This window comes from Planococcus citri, chromosome 2 (assembly GCF_950023065.1).
Source record: "Planococcus citri chromosome 2, ihPlaCitr1.1, whole genome shotgun sequence".
Taxonomy (NCBI): domain Eukaryota; kingdom Metazoa; phylum Arthropoda; class Insecta; order Hemiptera; family Pseudococcidae; genus Planococcus; species Planococcus citri.
This window is the reverse complement of record NC_088678.1, coordinates 53,205,825-53,228,423: the sequence shown is the minus strand read 5'-3', so window position 1 is coordinate 53,228,423 and position 22,599 is coordinate 53,205,825. Positions and strand designations below refer to the sequence as shown.

Below are 22,599 nucleotides of genomic sequence, written 5' to 3'. Positions count from 1 at the left end.
TTTTTATTTACATACATAAAGTTATTTAACACGTTTTATTGACATTGTAAAAGGTATCAGAGCGGTGCTAAATGGCCGTCTGGTCCGCTTCTTTTTCGGCACCCTAGTAAAAAATGTTCTTTATTTTGCGATTCAAAACTATTTTTTTTAATATTTTGATTATTACACGCCAAGCGATTCGAGTGATTAGTACTTCATGGAACTCTGGAAGGAATCCATAAAATCTATCTCCAAAATTATGTACTTCTACCTACCTAACAATTTAGCTAGATTCACTTCGGTGCAAATTAATTTAAAACATTACATCGACTTCAGACTACATTGTTTTTTTTCGCTTTTCACCAGAGAAATATCGTAACCGATTTTACAAAATTCGACTGTAGGTAGTACTCGAGAAAACGAACGAAAAACGGTATTACGACTGGTTGCCTATCTTGTGAATTGAAGAAGCCGCGTTCTTCGCAAAATTTGAAATTACTAAGATATTTGTAATTTTGAAAAAAAAAAATCATCAAAAATAAGAAAATGTTTAAATCCATTAAAATGATGTCCATACTCCATAGCCCATAGTACTCGAGTGGATGAACAAAAAATGTTTCATGACAAATTGCCTGTCTTCAAAATTGAAGGAGCAAGCTTGATTTAGAATTTCCAAATTTGTCGTGCCCTGATTTTGAAAATGTTGATCAAATAGTGTTTGCACCTTCAATTTTGAAGATAGGCAATTTGTCATAATAACTTTTTTGTTCGTCCACTCAAATACTATGAGTTGACGAAGTCATTTACAATGACCCAAACATTTTCCAATTTTTTTTACGAATTTTTCAAAATTGGTAAATTTTTGTCCAAAAATAGTGTAATTCCTTCAATTCACAGATACCTTGTAAGAAAATTTATGCATCACTGAAGCGATTTCGGTTACCCATACCTAGTGCTCAAACGGACGAACAAAAAAGCTATCATGATACAAATTGCATATCTTCAAAGTTGAAGGCGCAAACATGATTTGAAAATTTGAAATCGTCAAAATTTTGAAGCATCCCAAATTTGGAAATTTTGAACAAAGTTTGCCCCTTTCAATTTTGAAGACTGGCAATTTGTCATAATAACAGTCTTGTTCGTCCACTCGAGTATACTATGGGTTATGGGCATCATTATTGAATGGAATCTTGGATTTTATATTTTCCAAGTATTTTAACCCTAGGACGCTTATTAAGTTCGGTACGATGCGAAAAACTAAGCATCGGTAGACCTAAGTACACAAATTTTTTTTGGTTCAAACATGCCAAAAATATCTTGAAGGATGGGTCTCCCCCCCCCGCCCAAATGACCGATTTTACGCTTCATTCACAGCCCCATTTAGTAAGTATGCTATATAAGTAAGTAAATTTTCTCACTCGCAAGGTACTGAATTATCTCTGTCTATTCATATTTCTTGGAGAAAAAAGCTTGCTCTTTCAAATGAAACAATTCCTATTCCTCTCATGATCACTTAAAAAGTTAAGGTGAATGAATTATGATAAGTCACTCACAAAAAAATTCGGTTTAAAAAAGTTAACAAAAATTGACTAAAATCCATAAAAATTGCTGCAAGTAAATTTTACAGGTACCTTATTAAGTACATGTTGGTTTATAAATTTTAGTCAATTATCAAGAAACAGTAATTTTCCTAATTTTTTTTTGAGAGGGATTTATCAGAAATTCAGTAGGTGAGTAGGAGTGGGAGTTGTGCCATTAATGCGAGGAAGCTTTCTTTTTTAAGAATGCTTTTACTCAAAATGGGTTGCCTATGCTGCTGGTGAAAGGGTGATTATTGCGCTGTGCTCTAGTTACTGAACAATATTATCATCATCGAGTCGTATAACCGCTCGAGGTGGTATTGCGTAGAGCCACGATATTTCAAACAATTTCAGAAGCCAATAGTACACGTGAGAAAATACATGGATCCGCATCAAAAAAAAAAAAAAGAAAAAGGAAACTGGATACATTCAAGACGAAGGGCCATTCTGCATAAATAAATAAATCTAATTGTGGTCAGATCATCTGATTTTGCCTTTTTTTTTTTTTTTTTTTTTTGGTGAATTCTTCATACTTATTAGCCAAGAAGGAATCTGAAGACGATACGATAATTCTAAACAAAACAATTGTCATCACTGTTATTTGCTGATTGCAAGAGAGGTTTTGCTTCTTTTTAATTTATTGGTCGTTTAAAAATTTTTCTTCGCCAAAATTTCAACTTTCTGTTTTCTATTCGCCCATAGCGAGCATTTCCTCAAAGTTTCTGGATTGAATAAAAAAGCCCAATTTCTCAAAAGGAAATGATTGAATCTGGTTCGGTCTTGACACATCTAATTTGATTAGAAAATTCACTTGATGAGGCTTGGTCGGATCTAATTGGATCTAGGGATTGTTCACATGTGAACAAAGAAAATGTGATGATACAAGGTTTAAGAGCCCGTTGCACCGTCCTGAGTTACTTTAACTCGTGACTCAAGATCAAGTCAACTTGAATTTGAGTTCAACTTTCTGTTCTGTAGCACAATCGAAAATTAACACAAATCTCTTTAATTGAGTGTTGATGCAATGTACGAGGAGTAGCACTAATGAGTAAACATCTTCTGTGAAAATAGTTTTTTCAACATTTCATTTTGAAACTTTTTTTTCTTTTTATAATTTTTATTATATACCCTATGTACTATAATATGTACATAGAAGGAGCAGAAAATTTTTTGAAACTACAGCAGAAAACTGTAAGACGAGGAAGATTTTCAAAAGTGGCTATAATGGTTGCTTTTCCCGTTCGTCGTAAACCAATTAGAGGCCGACCAGATCACTTTGAAAGATGGTCAGATGAAGCATTCGTTGATAGATTTCGAGTTGGTAAAACTACAGCAAATTTTGTCTTATGTTAAATACATACATAGAAGATAACATCGCAACTCTTATTGCCGGGTAGCTTTTAAAATTCTGAAAAAAATAAAAATAAACGTATCCTAAAACGTTATTAAGGAACTTGAAAACTTGGTACGCAAGAAACTGAATAAATTCCATCATAAAAACTTTTTATCCATACGAAGAGTTAAAAAAATTACTAATGCTCAAAGTAGGTGAGCGAGTTTGCAATTTTTTGAAATTTTTTCACCAAATTGCAGCTCTTTAACTTCAACCAGTTCAGCTCAATACAAAAAAATGATCATCGATTCTGGGATTTTTTTCCATATTCCTATCTACTCCAATCATATTTGTTAATTATTTAAACTCACTTATGGGTGCATCATCTCACCATGCTTTTCGAATACAAACTAGTATAGTAAATCCTAAACCTACAAAATTACAGATAAGCGCTCGCTATCTACATAATAATTAATTCAGAAAAATTCAAAATTTCATCAACACCATTTAGCAAAGCGGTAAAAAATTTAAAATACCAGTGTTATTAAAATTGTTGAAACCGAAACGTCCTTATAATACGTATAGCTATAACAATATTTGCATTTTATTTTTTGAAAAAACTGTTCTATTTATCAGACCATCTAAAACAGCCGTTTACGATTCGAAATGGAATTTAAAAGACGTGTCTTAAGCCGAAAGGTGGAAGCGACTGGTAAAATTCTTGGTACGCGTAGATAGTTACTTAATTTAGCATGATAACGAATTATTCGGTTGTTTTTTTTTTTGTACACCGCGTAAACCGGTACCACTAGTCGGGAGTAATCAAGATCGACTCTAGGAGAGAATTTCCAGTTTCCAGCTAAAGTGCTAATGATACGGATTAGATCAATTGTCCTAACTCTAAATTATCCTATCTAATACCTCGGCCAGTGTAATTCCTTTCTTTATGACAGACGATTGAGATAATAAAATTCCGTCGGTAACGCGCTTAAAAAGTTTTACTAGTTTTGTAAACACAGTCGATTACGCGGCGAAAAATTAGTTGCTTTTTGATTTATTTCTCGTCTCGGGTCGATGAACTCAAGCTTTTTCATACGAAGATGAACATTTGCACTGTACGCTGCACCGGCTCGGGCTCGGCTGATCTGGAGGTAATATGAGCTGTACATCATTAAATGTCGTGCTAATGTTATGTACCTTCTGCGCCTAAGTACGAGTACCTAGACCTACTAAGCCGAGATCAATACGATTCGCCGAGTTAGGCTTTGAATTATGATACGATTGAACATCGGGTGTGAATTATAATTGTAGCGCTGAAATCTCATTTTAGTCTGGTGATGGATGAGTTGCGTGCAGAAATGGCTACAGGTGTAGAGGTGCGAAGTTTTTTCATTTACTAGGAACCTCGCTCATTTGTAAAAATTGTTCAACAATGCCAATGTAAGTAATAAAACAAGTCATCAGATATTCGCTGATTGCAAAAGGGTTTTTGATTTTTGTTTTTTCGTAAATTTGATTAGGTACAGATAGGATATAGACAGCCAAAACTGCCATGCAAAAGCAAGAAATCAGAGTAACGAATTTGCAAAAAATATGCTGAAAGAAAGCTGAATAAATAAATGCTTTTGGCTAGCTTTTAGCTTTTCAGCTAGTTCTCATTTTTGATTTTTCAATCAATCATACAGCTTTGGCTAGCTTTTAGCTTTGAAAAACCCCAAACTTCCTCAGGTCCACGGCTTTCAGCTTTTAGGATTTAGCTTTCAGTTAGCTTTCCATCTCTGACTTTATGATCTATATTTAAAATTAATAATAAAAACATAATCAATCAATCTAATTCGAAATTATGAAATCTCTCATCTGGCAATGTTAAACGCTAATCACAGATTGGTCCCTCCAAAATACTGTTCAATGATTGGCTATGGCTACAAATTGAAAACCTTATGATTAAAATCAATTTCGCGCTATATGCAAAATTATACGAGTTGATAAGTGCATGTGTGCTTGTGCTGGAAGCCTCGAATTTTATTTTCATCGTTGTGAGTTTATTCATTTATCGAGATCGGAGTTGAAATTAATGGAAACAAAAAATGAGTTTTAATTACAATGTCCTAATCTCGGAAGAGCTCGATAATGAAGTTTCTAATGATATCGATGGAAATCGAATTGAAAAAGATGCACCCCTTCTGAAAGTAAGTAAGTGAATCAAAAATTTGTCCGATTTCTCCAATGCGTCCATGCTCATGCTCAAAAATTCTGAAAAAATTACCCCAAGAACAACTTTTTTCGCTGAATAACATACTAAAAAATTACTCAAAGGGACGTTTCCTCGTATTCTCGATTTCGAAAATTCCAGAAATTACCAAAAAACACAATTTTATTTTCTTAATTTTCATCAATTTTACGACACATTAAAAAAATTGGTTTAAAAGCGTACTTCTCGCATTAGTTTTTGCGTACTTTTCAAAAAACGATTTAAAAAACACGGGAAGTCTTGGAAAAATTTACTTTTAACAGCATATCAAGGGGGTTGCGTGCTTTTACCAACTTTGCCTTTGACCGTGAAGTGAAATTGACGAAAGTATGTCAATTTACGTAATTTTAACCTTATTAGGAAAGAAATCCCATTTTCTAGTACTTAATCTTGGGAATAATTTTTAAAATCGAGAATACGAAAAAAAATGTCACCCCAATTTTTTGATATGTTAATCAGCGTAGAAAGTTGTACATATTTGAGGTAATTTTTTCAGAATTTTTGATACTCAAAAAGGTGGCAACACTGATTTTTACATCACTACTGCTTTATGCTCATCCGCTGAACCACCTTAACAGGAATTTTTTCATGAACATTTTCTCGCAAATGTGGCAAACGGGTCGTTTTCATAAAAATACAAAAAAGACGTAAAAAAAATTACCGATGTAAAAAAATCGTTCTAGTATACCAATTTTTTCATTTTTTTTTTAAAAATCAATTTGGCATCTTATTTTCGCTGAATAAGTAATTTTTTTAATGGAAAAAAAAATTATTTCATAAGAAAAACATTTTGTAATCATTTACTTGAAATAAAAAATTCTAATTGTCAGTTTTCGTGTTTTTATCTTCAAACTCGTTTTTCTCAAAAATTCGTTTTTTCAATCCTACAACTTCAAGATATGAAAAAAAGTGGAGAAAATGAGCTAGGAGGCTGGGATTGGTCTCATTAGACTCGGTATCATGTCTAATTTTCAAAATGGCCAAAAAAATCGAAAATGAAAAATCCGACTTGTGGCCCCTAGTCTCAAACCAGGACACAAATTTACATTATTTTTCAAATTCTAATAGGTATTAAAAATGGTTTCATTATTTTTGATTTCCTTGATCATGATGATCTATCGTCAAAATCTCGTGACATCTCTACTCGACCACCAAAGATTTTCCGATCATTTTGACGCGATTTTCAATTCGCGCCCCATGAATGTTTTTTTTGCTCAAAATTTTCGAAACATTATCCAAAATATTCAATTGGTCAACCCAAATTTCCCAGTGAATTTTTCCATCCTCTTGGGTACAATTACAGGGTATCTACCAAAATTTAATTTTCAAAAATAGCGACTTTTCGCGACTTTTAGCGACTTTTTTTCAGTTAAAAGTACCTCCCCCCCCCAAAAAAAAAATTTCCAAATCGCCATTAACTAAAAATAAGAAAAGTTTTTAAAATTTGAAGTTTGGACAATTTATAGCGACTTTTTGGTATTTTTGGCGAAAATCGCGACCTTTTCGCGACTTTAGCGCCCTATTTTCAAAATCGCAACTTTTCGCGACTTTTAACGCTATAGCGACCTGGTAGACACCCTGAATTACCAATATAAGCGAGCTCAAAATGGTATTTTCAGGCTTCAAGTTTTTGAAAAATATCCAAATATGATCAAAAATTATTTTATTCCAGCGTAGCCTCAAGCCTGTTTTGTATTGTCAACTACTCCAGTAACCAATTGTCCATACGTAATACGTATACAACGACATTAATGAAAAATCAAAACAAACATAAAAAGTAAGTTCTTGACTATTTTTCTCGATTTTTTGAAATAGGTAGTAGGTAATGATCAAAACAATTAACACCACTATACATGATATTTTAAAATATTTCCCCCTTTCAGAAATGTTATCTTTGACTTTTCAGACTTTTGTCAAAATTTTCCAATTTTTTTTCACGATCCACTCAAATACTCGTATGTGTTCAAAGCAGTTGGAATCAATCAAGAATTTTAGTGACGATGTTTTCATAATAAATTATTCATCGAAAAAATCGTTTCCGCAATTTTTTAAAAATCTTATAAGATGATCCAGAATCATCTTCCAAAGTTGCGAAACGGACATAGAGGATTTTTTTTGTAGAAGTGTACAACTGTATAGCAATTATCAAATTTAGACGGCTACAGGCATTGGAGAGTCATTTCTTGTACGAGTCCAATCAATACGATGTTATGTAAAGACTTGGAAGTTGTGGAGCTATCAATCATCATGCTACGTTAATCCTCGAGCCAAGCCACCAGAAAAAATTTATTTCAACGAAATCGCAAATCCAATTTCGTTTACAAGCTTCCATTTAAAAACCACCAATAGTCACACTATTGAAATTTTCACGTTACATACTCGTACAATACGTACAGTATGGGCACATTCCACCAAACACGACGGAATATGAAACCTGTACTTTACAGCACCTTCACCTTCTCATCCACGTTACAAGCAGTCACACGTTTAACACACCCTAAAGGCTTGCCAATCATCTGGGAACCAAGCCTTTGACGTAATTAACGCGCTAAATACTCGTATTATTATTTTGCGAAACACTGGAACAAGTACAACAAAGAAGAAAGAATGCATTACACCCGCTATCTCAGTTAGTCACTTCGGGCCGAACGCATTTACATACAGAGCATCGTAATTCAGTTCCAGAAAGATTGTATATTATATTGTAAAAGGTGTGTCCGTATGTAACAGCCTGGGCAGAAAATCTCGAAAGATTTCGTGCTTATAAAGCATACCTAGTACCTACTACAGCATGTACTACATTCGACATTCGTATCCGAATAAACAAAGAACACATACAAATCACGAAACAAAAAAAAAACCGATACCAACACGATTCAAAATTTCACCGCAATCGGGCGATTATCTCTGCAGAAAGAAGAGAGGGAAAGGTAGAAATTTTATGACGAGCAGAATGATCTTTACAGTCTTAAAAGTTGAAAAAAAATCTTAAAGGATCAGGTGTGAACTTTGAACCAATACTAGGCAGAAATTTACTCGTATTTGCTATCTCTTGGTCAAATGAATGGAGAAAAAAAAGAGCATTAAAATCTGTAATCTACTCTGGCAAATGCGTTTATAACACGATTGCTCAACATTTCCATTACCGTAATACAAGTCGCTAGGCTAGTTAGCTTAATAAATGACAGAGAACAAGTATAATACCATAAAAATATTTAGAGTTCCATTAATGATTGCAATATTAAATATTATTTTACGGCAGTTTGTGTCTCGCTGGCAGGCATATTCTCCTCGTATCCGGCTCATACATAATAAAAAATTGGTAAATTAGTTTATGTGGAAATGGTCCTTGAATAGCCAGCATCCGAATATGTAATTTTTATATGCATCGAACTTGTTGTATTTAGGTATAATTTTATTGATTTGAAAAATAATCGAGTAGATTAGATAGCATATTGAAGTTGATACAGGGGTAATAGGTAACTTCTTTTCTTCAAATAACTTCGTCCACGATACCCGCAAAAAGGAGTATAATACTTTAACATGACGTGAGATATAGAAAAAGGCTACAATGAAAAATGATTGCAAATAAGTTTAACTGCTTCTTTGATCAACTCTAAAGCTTTGTACACAGGATGGACCACAAAAAAACATTGGAGGATTTAAATCAAATTTGGAATCTTGAGTTGAAAGTCGCCCGAAAAAATTATTAGCCTCAGAGGTGTCTCCTTGAAGGATAGATATTTATAGGCCTTCAAATAAGAATTTTCAAAAAATTCAAGGTTTCTTCGCTCTGGCCTCTATCTAACGTGTTTTGGAAAAAAGGTACAACATAAAAGATAAAATTTGAAATTTTGCGTCGAGCTAGGCTGATGACGTCAAAAATCAAGACCACCGTGAGGCGTGAGGGTTCCACTGAGCAGTTGAAAATTTGCAAATCGCTTATTCTTGTGGAAATTCAAGTTTTGAATTTTTTTCTCTCCAATACTTTGCGACTTTGCGTGAACTATGCCAAAAATCGAAATGATATGCAGTTTATGAAACTCTCTGGGAATATTTTGGAATGCAGTGGTGCCAATTTTTTGGTGATTATTTCCAATTTCAAAAAGCCAAGAACAATACGCAAGAACTCATAAAATTTCTTTGATTTTTTCAAGTTGGCAACAGTGGCCATCAAAATGATTCTAGACCACTCCAAAACATTCTTCAAGTTTCCAGTATGATATTTTTCGATGTTTTGGATTTAGGTACCCAAAAATGAACGATTAGCAAATTTTCAACCACTGAGCAGAAAAAGTCTGAAAGTGGTCTTGGATTTTGGACAGCAATAGTCTAGGTCAGTGTTGAATCACTCAATTCCATCTTATGGAAACAATCATTTTTCCGTGCCTCTAATTATCTCCTTTCCATGGATACCTGGCGAGCTAAAAAAAATCTGCATGGCTTTCAACTCGAATGAAAGTCTATTTTACCATTTACCTAATGTTTACCTACCTAATAGATACACGATTGCCAAGTTTGTTATTGAAAAATCAACCAAGTTTTTTGATCGAGCCAATTAAGTGATTGTGGTATTAAAATTTTCAATTAGGTATTTTATTTTTGACAACACTAATACACTATACGAGTATTATCGTGATCTACAAATATGTGGCAGTAACATTGTGTGATTCTTATCAACAGGGGTAAGTTTTTGAATAGAAAACCACGAACAGATTATATTACAGACAGCTTTTTCCCCCAAAGTAATGATCAGAATTTTCCTATTTCGCGGGCAATGGTTCAAGCTCAAACTAATTTGTTAAAAATCATGTAAGATTGAATTTCAATTTTTCAGTTATACCTACCGAGCACACATTTGTTTTCAAAAGCTAATAGAGTGAGTATTGCAATTTAAAAAATAATAAAATGAAAATATTTCAGAGTAGCGAAATACTTATATGTGTACAGATATTTCAAAAGGGCTCATTCGGTCGGTGCCGAGAAGGGTATAGATTTTATTTTTCAAAAATCGGTACAATCTTCCAACGTTTTCCAATTGATCTAAACGGCGCGGGAACGTGAAGCTTTCATGGACAGCTTCACACTAAAACACTGTTGGGATCCAGCGAAGAACGTTTGAAGTTTATTTTGATTTTTGAAAAACAAAATCTACACCCTTCTCGGTACCGACCAAATGGGCCCTTTTGAAATATCTGTACACATATTGCTCAAAATGTGCTATCTTCAGAGAAGTCCCCGTAGTCTAGTGGTTAAGGTTACATATCTAGTTAGGAACGTAGGGTCGCAGGTTCGAATCCCAGTTAGGTAGGAAATTTTCATTGATGAAATTGAAAGGAAAAGACATCCTAGAATTGATAGATGAAACATAAATTCAATCATAGTAGGTAACAAAAATCGTTGCGTATACGGCTATACGCCCATTATTTTTCAAAATTAATTTTAAAAAATCAAAATGATCGTATTTCAATGATTATGATATGTGTAGGTAATAGTGCTATAATTTGTGGTTACTCAAAAGTAAGTACTACAGTTATAGTACTTGCATTAAAAGGAAGTACTAAGTATAGTTGTAGTACTTGGACTACAAAGTACCTACTATAGTTGTAGTATAGTACTTTGTAATACATTCTCCAACTGAAGGTAAATTACCACATTAATGTAGTATATTGCACTACAGTTTTTTTCTCAGTGCTGTACCAGTAAAAAGTCCTAGAAATGTTTTTCTATCATCCACCATGCCGCTAACAGCACCAGTTGATAGTTCTAAAAATTCAAATCCGCACTTCATCATCCAATCCATCCCCAAAAACCAAAGATCAACTCAAAGAAAACAAAAAATATTACTGGCAAGGTAAGGGGGTACCTATCTCAGAGAATGTACTTCTGCAAAAAAAAAAGAAAGCTTAGAGACCACATTAACCTCATTAATTGAAGCTTTCTTCATTACCATTAGTAGTAAGCATATTCTTCCAAATGGAATAGCATTCTTCTAAAGTCATTTTCTTCTCAATAACTCAATTTCAGAATTTATTTCTCGCATTTTATTTGACGATTAATGATTAAAATACATACGCCAAAATACGAGTAATTGTCTTTATATATTACTCATTGTTATTATCAATAAGTTTAATGTAGCTGTATTCGATTCAACTGTAAGACATGGGCTTGCTATTTGAGCTTCTGCAGTGGTCTTTGCTTGATTCAATGCCTTGAAGATGGGGCATGCCTCCTCAGGGGGTTCAGGCCAGAAAAAAGTCCTACTCTATTAATACAACTTACTCGTTAATCAGTGTACTTGTTTCATGAGTTTCCATTGAGGCTACAGAATGTTCCACAGTGTATATTCAGGAGATTATACAGGTTAGTTTGAAGAATTATTTACAAGTAAGGGACTTTTTCTGTTGCATAAAATTTGTAGGTAGACACTTGCAACAAAATTCAATTTTCATTTGCAGGAAACAGAGGAGAAAGGACACTTTTTTCTGCTGAATGCTATATTCTGGCCTATCTTTGGTTCGCAGGCCACCAAACTGCCAGCTACAGAGATGTAGCGGACATATTCAATGTAACACGCCTCTAACTTTGGATATTCCTTTTGTGTCACCATTCCTTGCGACGTTGAGGATGTGCAGTTGGCTGTCAGGTAGTTCCCTTACTATCTATGTATTTTAGTGTTATCATCTTCTATTTGTAATCAATCATTAAAAATTTTTATTATTCAAGTTTGTAATTTGCTGTCTTATTATATAAGTTATATCTTATTTTTTCATGTATTGTTATTTGATGTTTTCATTCTTTCATGTATTGTGATCAAATATAAATTAAATTTTTATACCTAAATGAGTACTTACCTATCTATACAATTTTTAACAACTAAAATTTGTTTTTTCATTTAAAATTTCATGTTTTAAAGAAGGTAATTTCGTTATTAAGCCTAATTCATTTTAATGAATTTAGAAAACTTTGAAAAAAAATTTTTAGAAGCTGGAATATCATGATTAATTATTTCACACGATCTTATTCACTTGCACATTGGAAATAAAAATAGAAGTAAATTCAAAGCGGAAGGAGAGGAGCTCCAGAGGAATAAAACAGTTCATAATACTTGACTATAATTTTCATTTTAATAAAATACATAGGTAAGGTATCATTTTGGGTTTCTTTGTGTTTAATAGGTAACTTGTGTGAACATATTAGAAGACAAAAGCTAAAGCTGAAAGTCTATGATTTTTGGAAGCTAAAAAGCTAGCTATTAGAATTTAGAAAGCTGTATACATTTGAAGACGGGCCAAAAGCTAAAGCTTGAATTATAAAGAAAATTTAGAAGCTAAAAGCTCATTTTTCAGCTTCCCATCCCTATTGTGGACCCACAGGCACCCCTTACCCATTTTGAGCCGATAGATGATTGTCAATATGGGTACCATTATCATATAAATCAAGGGCGCCGAATTCGAGTATAAAGTTAGATTTGCAGTTAGATCCTTCCAGGGGGCACATTGGGGGAGGGAGGTTGGTAAGTATAAATTGAGATTTTTGTAAAAAATGCCTCATTATAGCGCTATTTACGCCAAGCAACCTCCTAATCTAGGTTTTCTTTTCATTCATGGCATATTTCAATGCATTAAATCGAGAAACCAGAGTAAAATCTGTATTTTAGGGAGGTGACAAGCCCGTTATAACAAAATTAGCCATTGATCTGGGGAACTAATATTTTGTCACAGTGGCCAATTATTTTCCAAGGTGAGGATTGGATCAAGATAACACGATGCTAACAAGGTTCACTTGAAATTCCTTTCATCCTGTAACCCTTACAATTTAGGAAATAGGCAATTTTATCAAGAAAAACTATTTTCAGCTGCTGTAAAAGATCATTACTTTACACTAAAATTCTTACGCTGATCGAATTTTCCACATCTCAGCCCATCAAGATTATGAAAAAAATCATCCAATATTCATGAGAGATATTTCAACCAGTTTTACGAGTGCCTAAATCTTATAGGCTACACAGCATGTCAGAATAATGACAGGACACCTTGTATAAAAGTTGATGAAAAATAATGCGCAGCATCATCACCATTCACCAGTAAAAAGAAAAAAAAATTGGAAGTAATTCAATCCTTTTATCGGTAGTTGTGCGCCCTCTGCTGCTGATATTACAAACGAGTCGTTTTAGCTGCGATAAAGAGTAAATTTATGAAAATGAGGCGCAATACCGCATTTTGTGTCATATCGGTAGGAGATGTTTTTATTTAACTAACTAGAAATAAGTTATATGTATTATACGAATATGCGGCCTACGATGGAATTCATGCATACCCAAGCTACGGTAAACCATCTCATCTCTTATTCTACTATAATGACACACGTATTGTATCGTATACTCTTAGCAGCAGTTGCACTATAGAATCGAGTGTAAAACCGCGATGATTTAATCACCTACGATAGCTCAAAGATACCGGTTCGAGATTATTTTTGACACCATCAGTTTCGAGTCGATCGATAAAACCATAGCTTAATTGAACGCGCGAATTTATCCTCTGTAGAAAAAAAAAACTTGCGCATCACACCTCGTAGATGAATTAGGAAACCCTGATTTAGTAGTGGTAGTAATGGTCATAAAAAAGGTCTTCTTAGCGGGGCTTCTTGTTAACAACAGGTGGGTCCATTTGAGGTCCGATAAAGCCAGCTAGTAACAGATAAAAACTCGATGTGAATATTCCGAGGACAGCTAGAAGAAAAGGCGCGTAATAATAAACGAAATGTTACCCCGTTTATTTATGAGACAGTCGAGAGTTAGGTGACATTTCTGACCGCCACTACTTCATCAGACAAACGTTGTTATTTTGTTGGTTGTTTATATCGATTTTTTTCTCTTTCTGTAGTCGGAAGATCTCCTTTGTATTTACTTTCATTTGTTATGTTCGGAATTTACTTTTTAAACCGCTACCCAAACACGTTTAACGGGCGTTTTGTTTTTTATCGTTCGAGATTAATTACTTCATTATGTATTGTCTACTTCGGTGCTATCTTCAGCGACCACCTTTCCAGTTTCCATTACTATAATATGAATTACTTGATAGGGTAGGTAAGTATTGATTCGAGGATTAAAATACAGAATGTCCTCTTGAATCGTCATACGGTACGTATTGTGAAAAAGAGTAGGAAAACGGAAATGATTTTCAAACTATCTGTCTCAACTCAATTACCTACTAGGATCTTGAAAGCCTATACCACGCAAAAGTTCGATGAATTATGAAAACAATGCCACAAGCATTGCTGATTACAAGAGGATTTTTGCTTTTCTTTTATCAAATTTTCACTCCAGAGGCTGGAGAGTCAAATCACAACACCAATACTTCGCAGCTGATAACAAAATTTTTAAGTGATCTGAATATTTTCGAATACATGTTTTTGATGCGGTGTTTTTTAACGTATAATACCTACATATTAGGTTATATCACTACAAATTATACAAAAGTAGATATTGTTTCGTAGAGAATCTGCTATTCTTGGTCTAGCGCCCTGATAGTTCAGCAATCAACTGTAATTTTTGAGGGCATAAACGGCATTTCATGATAGAAGCATGACATTTGATATGATACATAAAGACTTAAAGACCCCAAAAATTAATTTTTCAGCCACGGAAGGAACTCGCCGAACTTCCTTGGTGAAACACATGGAAAGGGTTCTAAGAGGGGTTTGGCTTTCCGTCTGGTCGTTCTTAGGGTCATTTTCAGATAATTCAACCCCACTGAGGTCAAAACTGTCATTACTTTCAAGATCCGAAGACTAGGAGTGACTTCAAATTTGAGATTTTTCAACTGAGCATGTCGTCTTCTCAAAAGTTCCTCAACAATACGGTTTTTTGGACTTATTTCGAAAAAAAGATCAATTGTTCAATTGAAACAAACGTGGAAAGGGAGCTGAGGGGCTTTGAAAAAAAAAACGATGAAATTTTTGCAAAAAATACTGCGGTTATTTTTTCTGAAACAATAAATGGATGACATAATTCAGAATCTGCGCCTTCGAAAACCATCCGTCGAAATTTCACCCTCCCCCCACCACAATTTACCCCTCCCTGTACGTGTGAAAATACTTTTTCAGCGAGTCCAAAATTGAAAGGAAAATCAAAAATTCGTGAAAAAGTATCAAAAAATCGATCAAAATAGGGAAGTATGTACTTCAATTCGAAGGTTTTCGAACATGTGCTTTCGATTCAGCGTTTCTGAATCAAAATTCTGAGGGCTTCAGTTCTGAAAGTTACCTAAATAAATGCAGCTTTAGGGCACTATTATTATGAATTTGCTTCAAAGATCGTTTGTTACGTGTGTTACTTATTCTGTCAAATTTTTGACACATTTTTAGGAGTAAAATTTTGCGCTAAACAGTTTTTGCTCAAAACTCTGACATCCGGAGAAAATACTCATGAAAGTACACATTTTAACGAGAAAATTTTTAGATGTAGCTTTAACCTGGAGCATGGAGGTTCAAAGACTTCTTCCGTCAATCCACCTCCCCCCCCCACAATTCGATAAAAAAAATTCTGAAACAATCGTGTCAAAAGGCTTACACTACCTCTACAAATTTCATGTGGCATATAAAGAAAGCCTCAAACTTATCTATTAGATTACTCATTAAAAGTGAATCAGTGGGAACAGAAAGGGAACAAGTCACATTTTTGGAAATTTTTTTTCACGGATATAGGGGTTTCAAAGTACGGCGGATTGACTGGTGATGTCACATTTCCGCAAAACTGCCGGGAAAGTGGTATTTGGGCACAAAAAAAGGGCGAATCCGCATTCATGACTTTTTTGTAAAAATTTTCAAATTCCTTGAAAAATAACTAACATTTTTGAGAAGACCATTTTTTGAAATTTAAGTTAATCTCTGAACTGAAAAATGATGAAAAAATTAACAACTTCGGCAAAAAGTCTTATACCTCAAGGGGTTTTTGGTCAATTTAAACGAGATAGCAGTCTAAATGATGTAATTAGATGTAGAATCAAGCCCCATTTGTGCCCGAGCAATTTCAAAAGAAATTTTGTCGATTGGGTGCAGAAAGGGTCTAATTGTAAGTCCCATTTGTTTAGTCAGCAACAGCGCCGGCGCACGTGAATATTTTTTTTCTAAACAATGCTAAAAAATTGTGTCTTGGGGTCCTCTTTCAATGACCTTAAGCATGTTTACCAAAAATTTTTGATTTTCAAATAAATCAGCTTTTTGTTATTCCTGAAATTCTGCACCCATCGATTCAAGTGAAAAATTCAACTATGTAATGACCAAAAAATGAAGTTTTCAAAGCTACAGGTACCCAATTGATTTTTTATCCTCGTTTTCGTGCAATCGAAAAACACAAAAATGTGCTCAAATGATTGTTTTTGAACCTCCCATATCGAAGGAGAGCATCAAAAATACAGAAAAATCCAAGTGAAACTAAGAAAGCAATTTTGCAATTTTGATTGGAACAACTTAGCGGGAAGTGCGGGAAGGGGTTCAAAAAAATATACTATTTTTATTTTTAGTTGAAACTTGGAAAGTTCTCTAGAATCCTGAGTTTACTGAAGACTACATAGGTATCTTCGGGTTCCCGAACAAAAATGGCTACGTTTCATTTGGCAACTTCTAAATTTAAGTCTTAGCAAAACAGAGGAAGCGTCCTGACAATAATAACGTGTGAAACAATTGACGCCCACCTACGTAGCGCAACTTATAAACACTGAACTGATTACAAGAGGATTTTTGCTTTGTTTTCATCAAATTTTCGCTCCTAAGGTGAGAAAGTCAGATTTAAAAAAATCAAAATATCCATTACAATCGCAGTTCAGTAATGATAAAAGTTCATCGTGATTTCATACTTTCAAATCCTTGATTTTGTTACGGTGTTTTTTGAAGGATGTTTCGCAATGAACCTGCCACCCAGACCCAGTAGGCCAGCACTTTCAAAAACCTATCAACAAACTACAACATACATACGAAATGTCACACAACATTATCTCCTACCTCAAAATCCGATCTCTCACCAGGTCTTTTCTGAAGTAGTAGGTCAATAACTCCATTTTCTTAATTCTACGCGATGCTTCAATCGAAAACAGATTCAGACTGATTTCAATTATTTTTTAAAATAATATGGTGGAAAATTTTAAAAATTGCATACTTACTTTTTTCTCTTGATATGCTCCCGCGAAAAAATTCAACATGGCAAAACATCTTCATTTTTTGATGCTCAACAACCAAATCTGCGTAATTTGAAAAATTATCTATGGATGCGTTCAACCCCTAGAAAAAAGACAGAAATGATACAGCTATTTTAGCGAACTTCGGGAATATTGAAACACATCGAATCATCAAACATTTGAAAATTTATCAACAACGCAGACAGAAAAAATTTTCCTACGTATCAATAAATTTCTCAAATCACGTGTAAGCTATCGGTTCACATGAACTTGGATATGTACAAGAGTTGTAGATAATTTAGAAAAAATTATCACGTTTGATACAAACTGCTGCCAAGTAGAAGATAATACCAGTTGACATTTTCTAGAAGGTATATGCTCCGAAGCGGCCTATTCATTAATCCGACATTATCGTTATTGGCATTTGGCGCAATTATTAAATTCTTCAAACGTTCGAATCATAAAAAGAGTATTAAAAATGTGCGCCGAGCGAGTAACACAGGAAAAAACTTGGCATCGCCGGAACAAAACAGCTTTACTGTAGATTAGTGTCAACTAATTCGTAATGAAGTTGTCGGCACGGTTTGCGAAAAAGGATGAAAAAACCACACTTTGAAGAAATAGTAACAACAGCAACAAAAAAAAATAGTAACAACGCAGACACGACTACAAAAAAAAAAACAACTGGTCCGAGTAATTCGAACCATAACTGCCGAACCTGCGTTACTAGACTAAAAAAGAACCGATCTAGACTGGTCGAATTGTACCTACTAAACGTTTGCGGTTTCTGATGCGAATAGGTAAATAGCGTATTAAAGTGATTTTTCGATGATCAGGTTTTCGGAAATTGAAAATTATAAAAATTACGATGTAAATGATACGATTACGATAGGTCGAGAGCGATGAAAAGAAAAACTAATTCTATTTTGAAAAGGCGATCGTAATCATAAAGTTGAATCAATCGAGTTCAGATCACTCGCATTGTAACAGGTAAATAACTCGTTATAAAGACTAATTTTCCGAGGGGTATTTTAATGGAATTATCATGTTTGGTATCAATCTTACCAACATATGTTGGGTTCTTTGTAACTTTTAGACAGACTTGTCACTGAATTGCCTATAATTTATTTTATAGGTACCTAACTGTTTCATTTTCTTCTTGTGCCTACAAATTATGACACTTCGTGAGTCAAATGTATGTGAATGTATACACTTGGAATAGCATGTGCCACCGAAAATTGAGCTTTTGACAAATCTGTTGTAGCCAATTCTCATCATTTGGGATCCTGGAATTTATATTCAGGAAAATGCACTTTCACTGAAATACCCAAGAGTTCAAAAAAATAAAAGTAGGAATAGGTAAGAATATTGACTACCTTTGTCTATAAATCTGAGCAGGGAGCCATGGTTCATTGATTGCAAAAGAGGCGTCATGCTTTCCTCTTTCAAAATTTCAAAGTTACAACCATGCAAATTCTGTTCAAAACCTAGAATATTTCACTTTTTCTGAGAATTGTCAAAAAATAAAACCTTTTTACTGCCACAGCCAAAATCTAGAACCCCTCTCCCCCCTCCCAAAAAAAGACAATTTAGCGTTTTAATGAAATGTTAAAACTGAAATGATATTCTTTAGAAAATTAAATTATCGGTAGTGGAACAGAAGATACAGCAACTTGAACAAAACTCCAGAAAAAAGAAATCGAAAGAAATATACCTAATTGAAACCATGACAAAAATCACAAGATACATTCCGCTGGAATTTTTAAAAATAGGTACATACAAAAATATTTCCAAAAATGTTCACGATGTATCGTTTACCTATTTATAGCTCTTCCGAAAATCCTCGACCACTTTTATAATTGGAGTACCTGCTGGTCTGAAAATAATTGACAGTATTGTGACTCGAGAATGTACAGAACATTCTTTGCAGAGGGAAATCTTACGCCCAACCTCATGATTTCACAAATGCCAACGAACTTGGAAAAGTTGGATGGCCTAAACAAAATAAATATTAAAAGTTCTTTCAAATATTTATTTACATACAAAAAAAAAATTTGAACTTTGTGTCTGTTAAATACACAGAATCAATAAGGTAAGGATGTCAAACAGCCGACAAAAAAACGAAATCTGTGCCTAAATCAATAATTATTAAAGGAAGTAATTTTTTTGTTTTTACAATCATTTCTAAAGTCAAATAAAAAGCGAAATAGGAATAATTGCAAACCATTCAACGCGCGATTCTATAAGGCAAGAGAACATCTCATCCTAAGGAACATTTTAAAGCAAACTTGCCGAAAAAAATTTGTCTTACTAACAAAATGGCGTCCATTTTGATTGACAGATCAGCCAAAAACGCAGATTGTGCTTTCCATACCGAGGATTCGCACGAAATTTTTTTAAATGAACAAAGCTAGGTCGACAGAGAGCATGCAAAAACTCATCACCAGCCAACATTTCAAGTGATGCAGTGTATTTTTTGGTGAATTTTTGAAAATCAAATTTACGTCAAAAATGAGAAACAAATCAAAATTTTACCGAATTGAACTAGAATGCCGTAATTTGGGGTAGGTATACCCTATTTTCGACCTACCAAATTGATTGGAAACGGTTTCAACCCGTTTTGAGCCGTTCTGGAGCCTCCAGTAGATTTATGAAACTTGAAATTCTCACAAAATTTCAAAGCCGAAATTCACTCAACAAACCACGCTATGAAGTCGAAGCTGCAGGTGGATTTCAAGTCGTTTTGAAACTTTCAAATACTTTTGAGGTCATCATGGCCGATATGGTATACTTGTATTTTTTTCAAAATCGGTGTATTCCAGTCTGAAATTTTTGTCCATCAATTTCATGTTTTAAAAATTATTTTTCCGCCTCCGTTTGAGGCAGAAACATGAAATTCAGTTTACATCCTATTTTTAACATTATTCCAAAGTGGATTGCAGGCAATTCAAATCCTTTTGAAGCCTCCAGGGAATATTTAGAAACTTCTGTTTTTCAAAAAAAGACACAAAATCTGTCCGAATTAACTTCAACACGTACTGTGCGGAGTGAATTTCGAATTTCGAATTCTATTTGATGAAACGTTGAGTAAATTTCAGGTTTCAAAAACCTGCTGGAGGCTCCAGAACTGCTAAAAATGGTTTGAAATCGTTTCCAATCAATTTGGAAGGTCGAAAAAGGGTATATTTCAAATTTCAGCTTTCCATATTATAGGTCAATTTGATAAGAATTTTCGATTTTTCCCCTCATTTTCAACCAGCCTAATATAAATTTCCAAAAATTCACCAAAAATCAAAAAATACACATCAGCGCTTGAAATTTTGGCTGGTGATGAATTTTTACATGCTCTTTCGATCTAGCTTTGTCCAGTTCAAAAAATTTCATGCGAGTCCTACTATCGGAAAGCAAAATCTGCGATTTCAGCTGACCTTTCAATCAGAATGGCCGCCATTATGTTTGGAAGGTCAACTTTTGGTTTGGCAACTTTGCTACAAAATGTTCCTTACAATATCCCCATCCAGGGTGGAAGGCGGGGTGCAATTATTTCTATTGTCATATGCCGACATAGCCTTAGATCTTATTCATATGCACTTATGCAGCTTTCATCCTTTATTAAAATTGCTGCAAGTATTAGTAGTAGTGTAAGTAGTTGTGTTTTTTTTTTCGTTTAAAAAAAAGTATGAATAGGTCCAAAATCGTATCACTTTCGCAAGTTATGCAAACCTTTGAAATGGTGAAAAAATTCATTCAAAAACTGTTTTTTTACTTCTAGGTGGGATTGACTGCATACAATAACAATCAATTAACACAAAAAAAATTCCGAGAAAATTTTTTTTCAATTTTCATTTCAATTTCAAAGTTGAATTTTCATCAGTTACAAAGTCGACCTTCCGATTTTTGCAAACTTATAAGAATGTTTCTGAATCAGATTTTAACGAGCTTTCAAACAATGACTGCAATTTTACAATTTTTTTACATGTTGATTTTTTATTAGGTGGCGGAGGGGGAAAATGATACTTCCGGGCCCTTTTGCCATCGATAAACATTTTTTTGCATTCATTCGAAATAGAAGATGATGTAATTGAGCTTTTCAATTATGTGCTCACTTGATATTGACCAAGAACCAACTGCGAAAAATTTTGATTTTTAAAGTATCGAAATCGTTTACAATTAACCGGATTGAGGACACGACAAAAAAATTTTGAGACAGCATATCATGTTTATGTTGAGTAATAAGTATCAGTAGATCATAAAAATACTCATCAGTCATCACTGCCTTAATTGACTCATTTTAGGACATGCAATGAAGCCTGAAATTAAGCCCTAAATGACCTTGAGAATGCGAACGTACGTAACGAGCGTCTGTTTTGATACGGATGGACGGTTGGAGCGGAATTTTTTTTTCTGGACTTGTTTTTTCGAGTGTGGTGTGTGTATGGATGTGGTGTTCCAGTACGTTTTCTGTTTTCAATTTTTTTTTTATAAATTTCGTCTCTGTGTATAAGCATTTCAGCATTTGTCTCTTATTGTCGGCTGTGTGCAAAACTCAAAAATAAAAAATATTTGATCAAAACGAATTAACCAAAAACCAAATGTAAAAAAATTAAAATTTGAATCATCAAAATATGTGTAATGTTTTGACTTTTCTGCATTAATTGATTAGTAGAAATGAATACAATAATTAATAATACTAATACTAATACTAGGTACCTAATTGACAGAAAAAAACTGAAAACTGAAACCAAAAACCCAAAAAACCAAATAAAAGTACCAAAAAACTATAAACCAAAAACCAAAAATCAATTTATTTCAGTTTTCGTATTTTTAAAGTATTTTTTTACCCTTACTTTTATGTATAAGTGGTGCCAAAAACCTATTTTTTCACTTTCATATATCTTTTTACTTTTTTACAGTCATTGGTGATGGTGCTAAAAACGTATGTATTTTTTTTACTTTTTTACCCTACTTTTGTAGGATATGGAGCAAACTTTTATTTGTTACGTACATATTTTTAGAGGTGAGAAGTTAGAGAAGTACCACAACACAATAATAACAATAAGAGACAAATGCTGAAATGCTCATACAGAGACGGAATTTATAAAAAAAAAAATTAAAACAAGAAACGTATGTAAAACACACGACACCACACTCGAAAAAACTCCAAGTCCAGAAAAAAAATTCCGCTCCAACCGGCCATCTGTAACAAAACAGTACGTAACCTGCAGCCGTGTTGTGTACCATTATAGTAAAAATCAAGCTGAACTGGAAATGCATGCGACT

At 33.9% G+C, this 22,599-nt stretch overlaps 1 protein-coding gene across 2 annotated transcripts in view; it reads right to left on the bottom strand.

The window, feature by feature from the left end:
* LOC135836458 (uncharacterized) overlaps positions 1-22,599 on the bottom strand; it is a 145,038-nt gene that overhangs the window by 5,312 nt on the left and 117,127 nt on the right. For both annotated transcript variants that reach the window (XM_065351310.1, XM_065351309.1), the window contains exon 2: positions 17,305-17,422. In XM_065351310.1, the coding sequence (XP_065207382.1) occupies positions 17,305-17,343 (39 nt within the window). In that variant the 5' untranslated portion in view covers positions 17,344-17,422. The remainder of the gene's footprint in view (positions 1-17,304; positions 17,423-22,599) is intronic.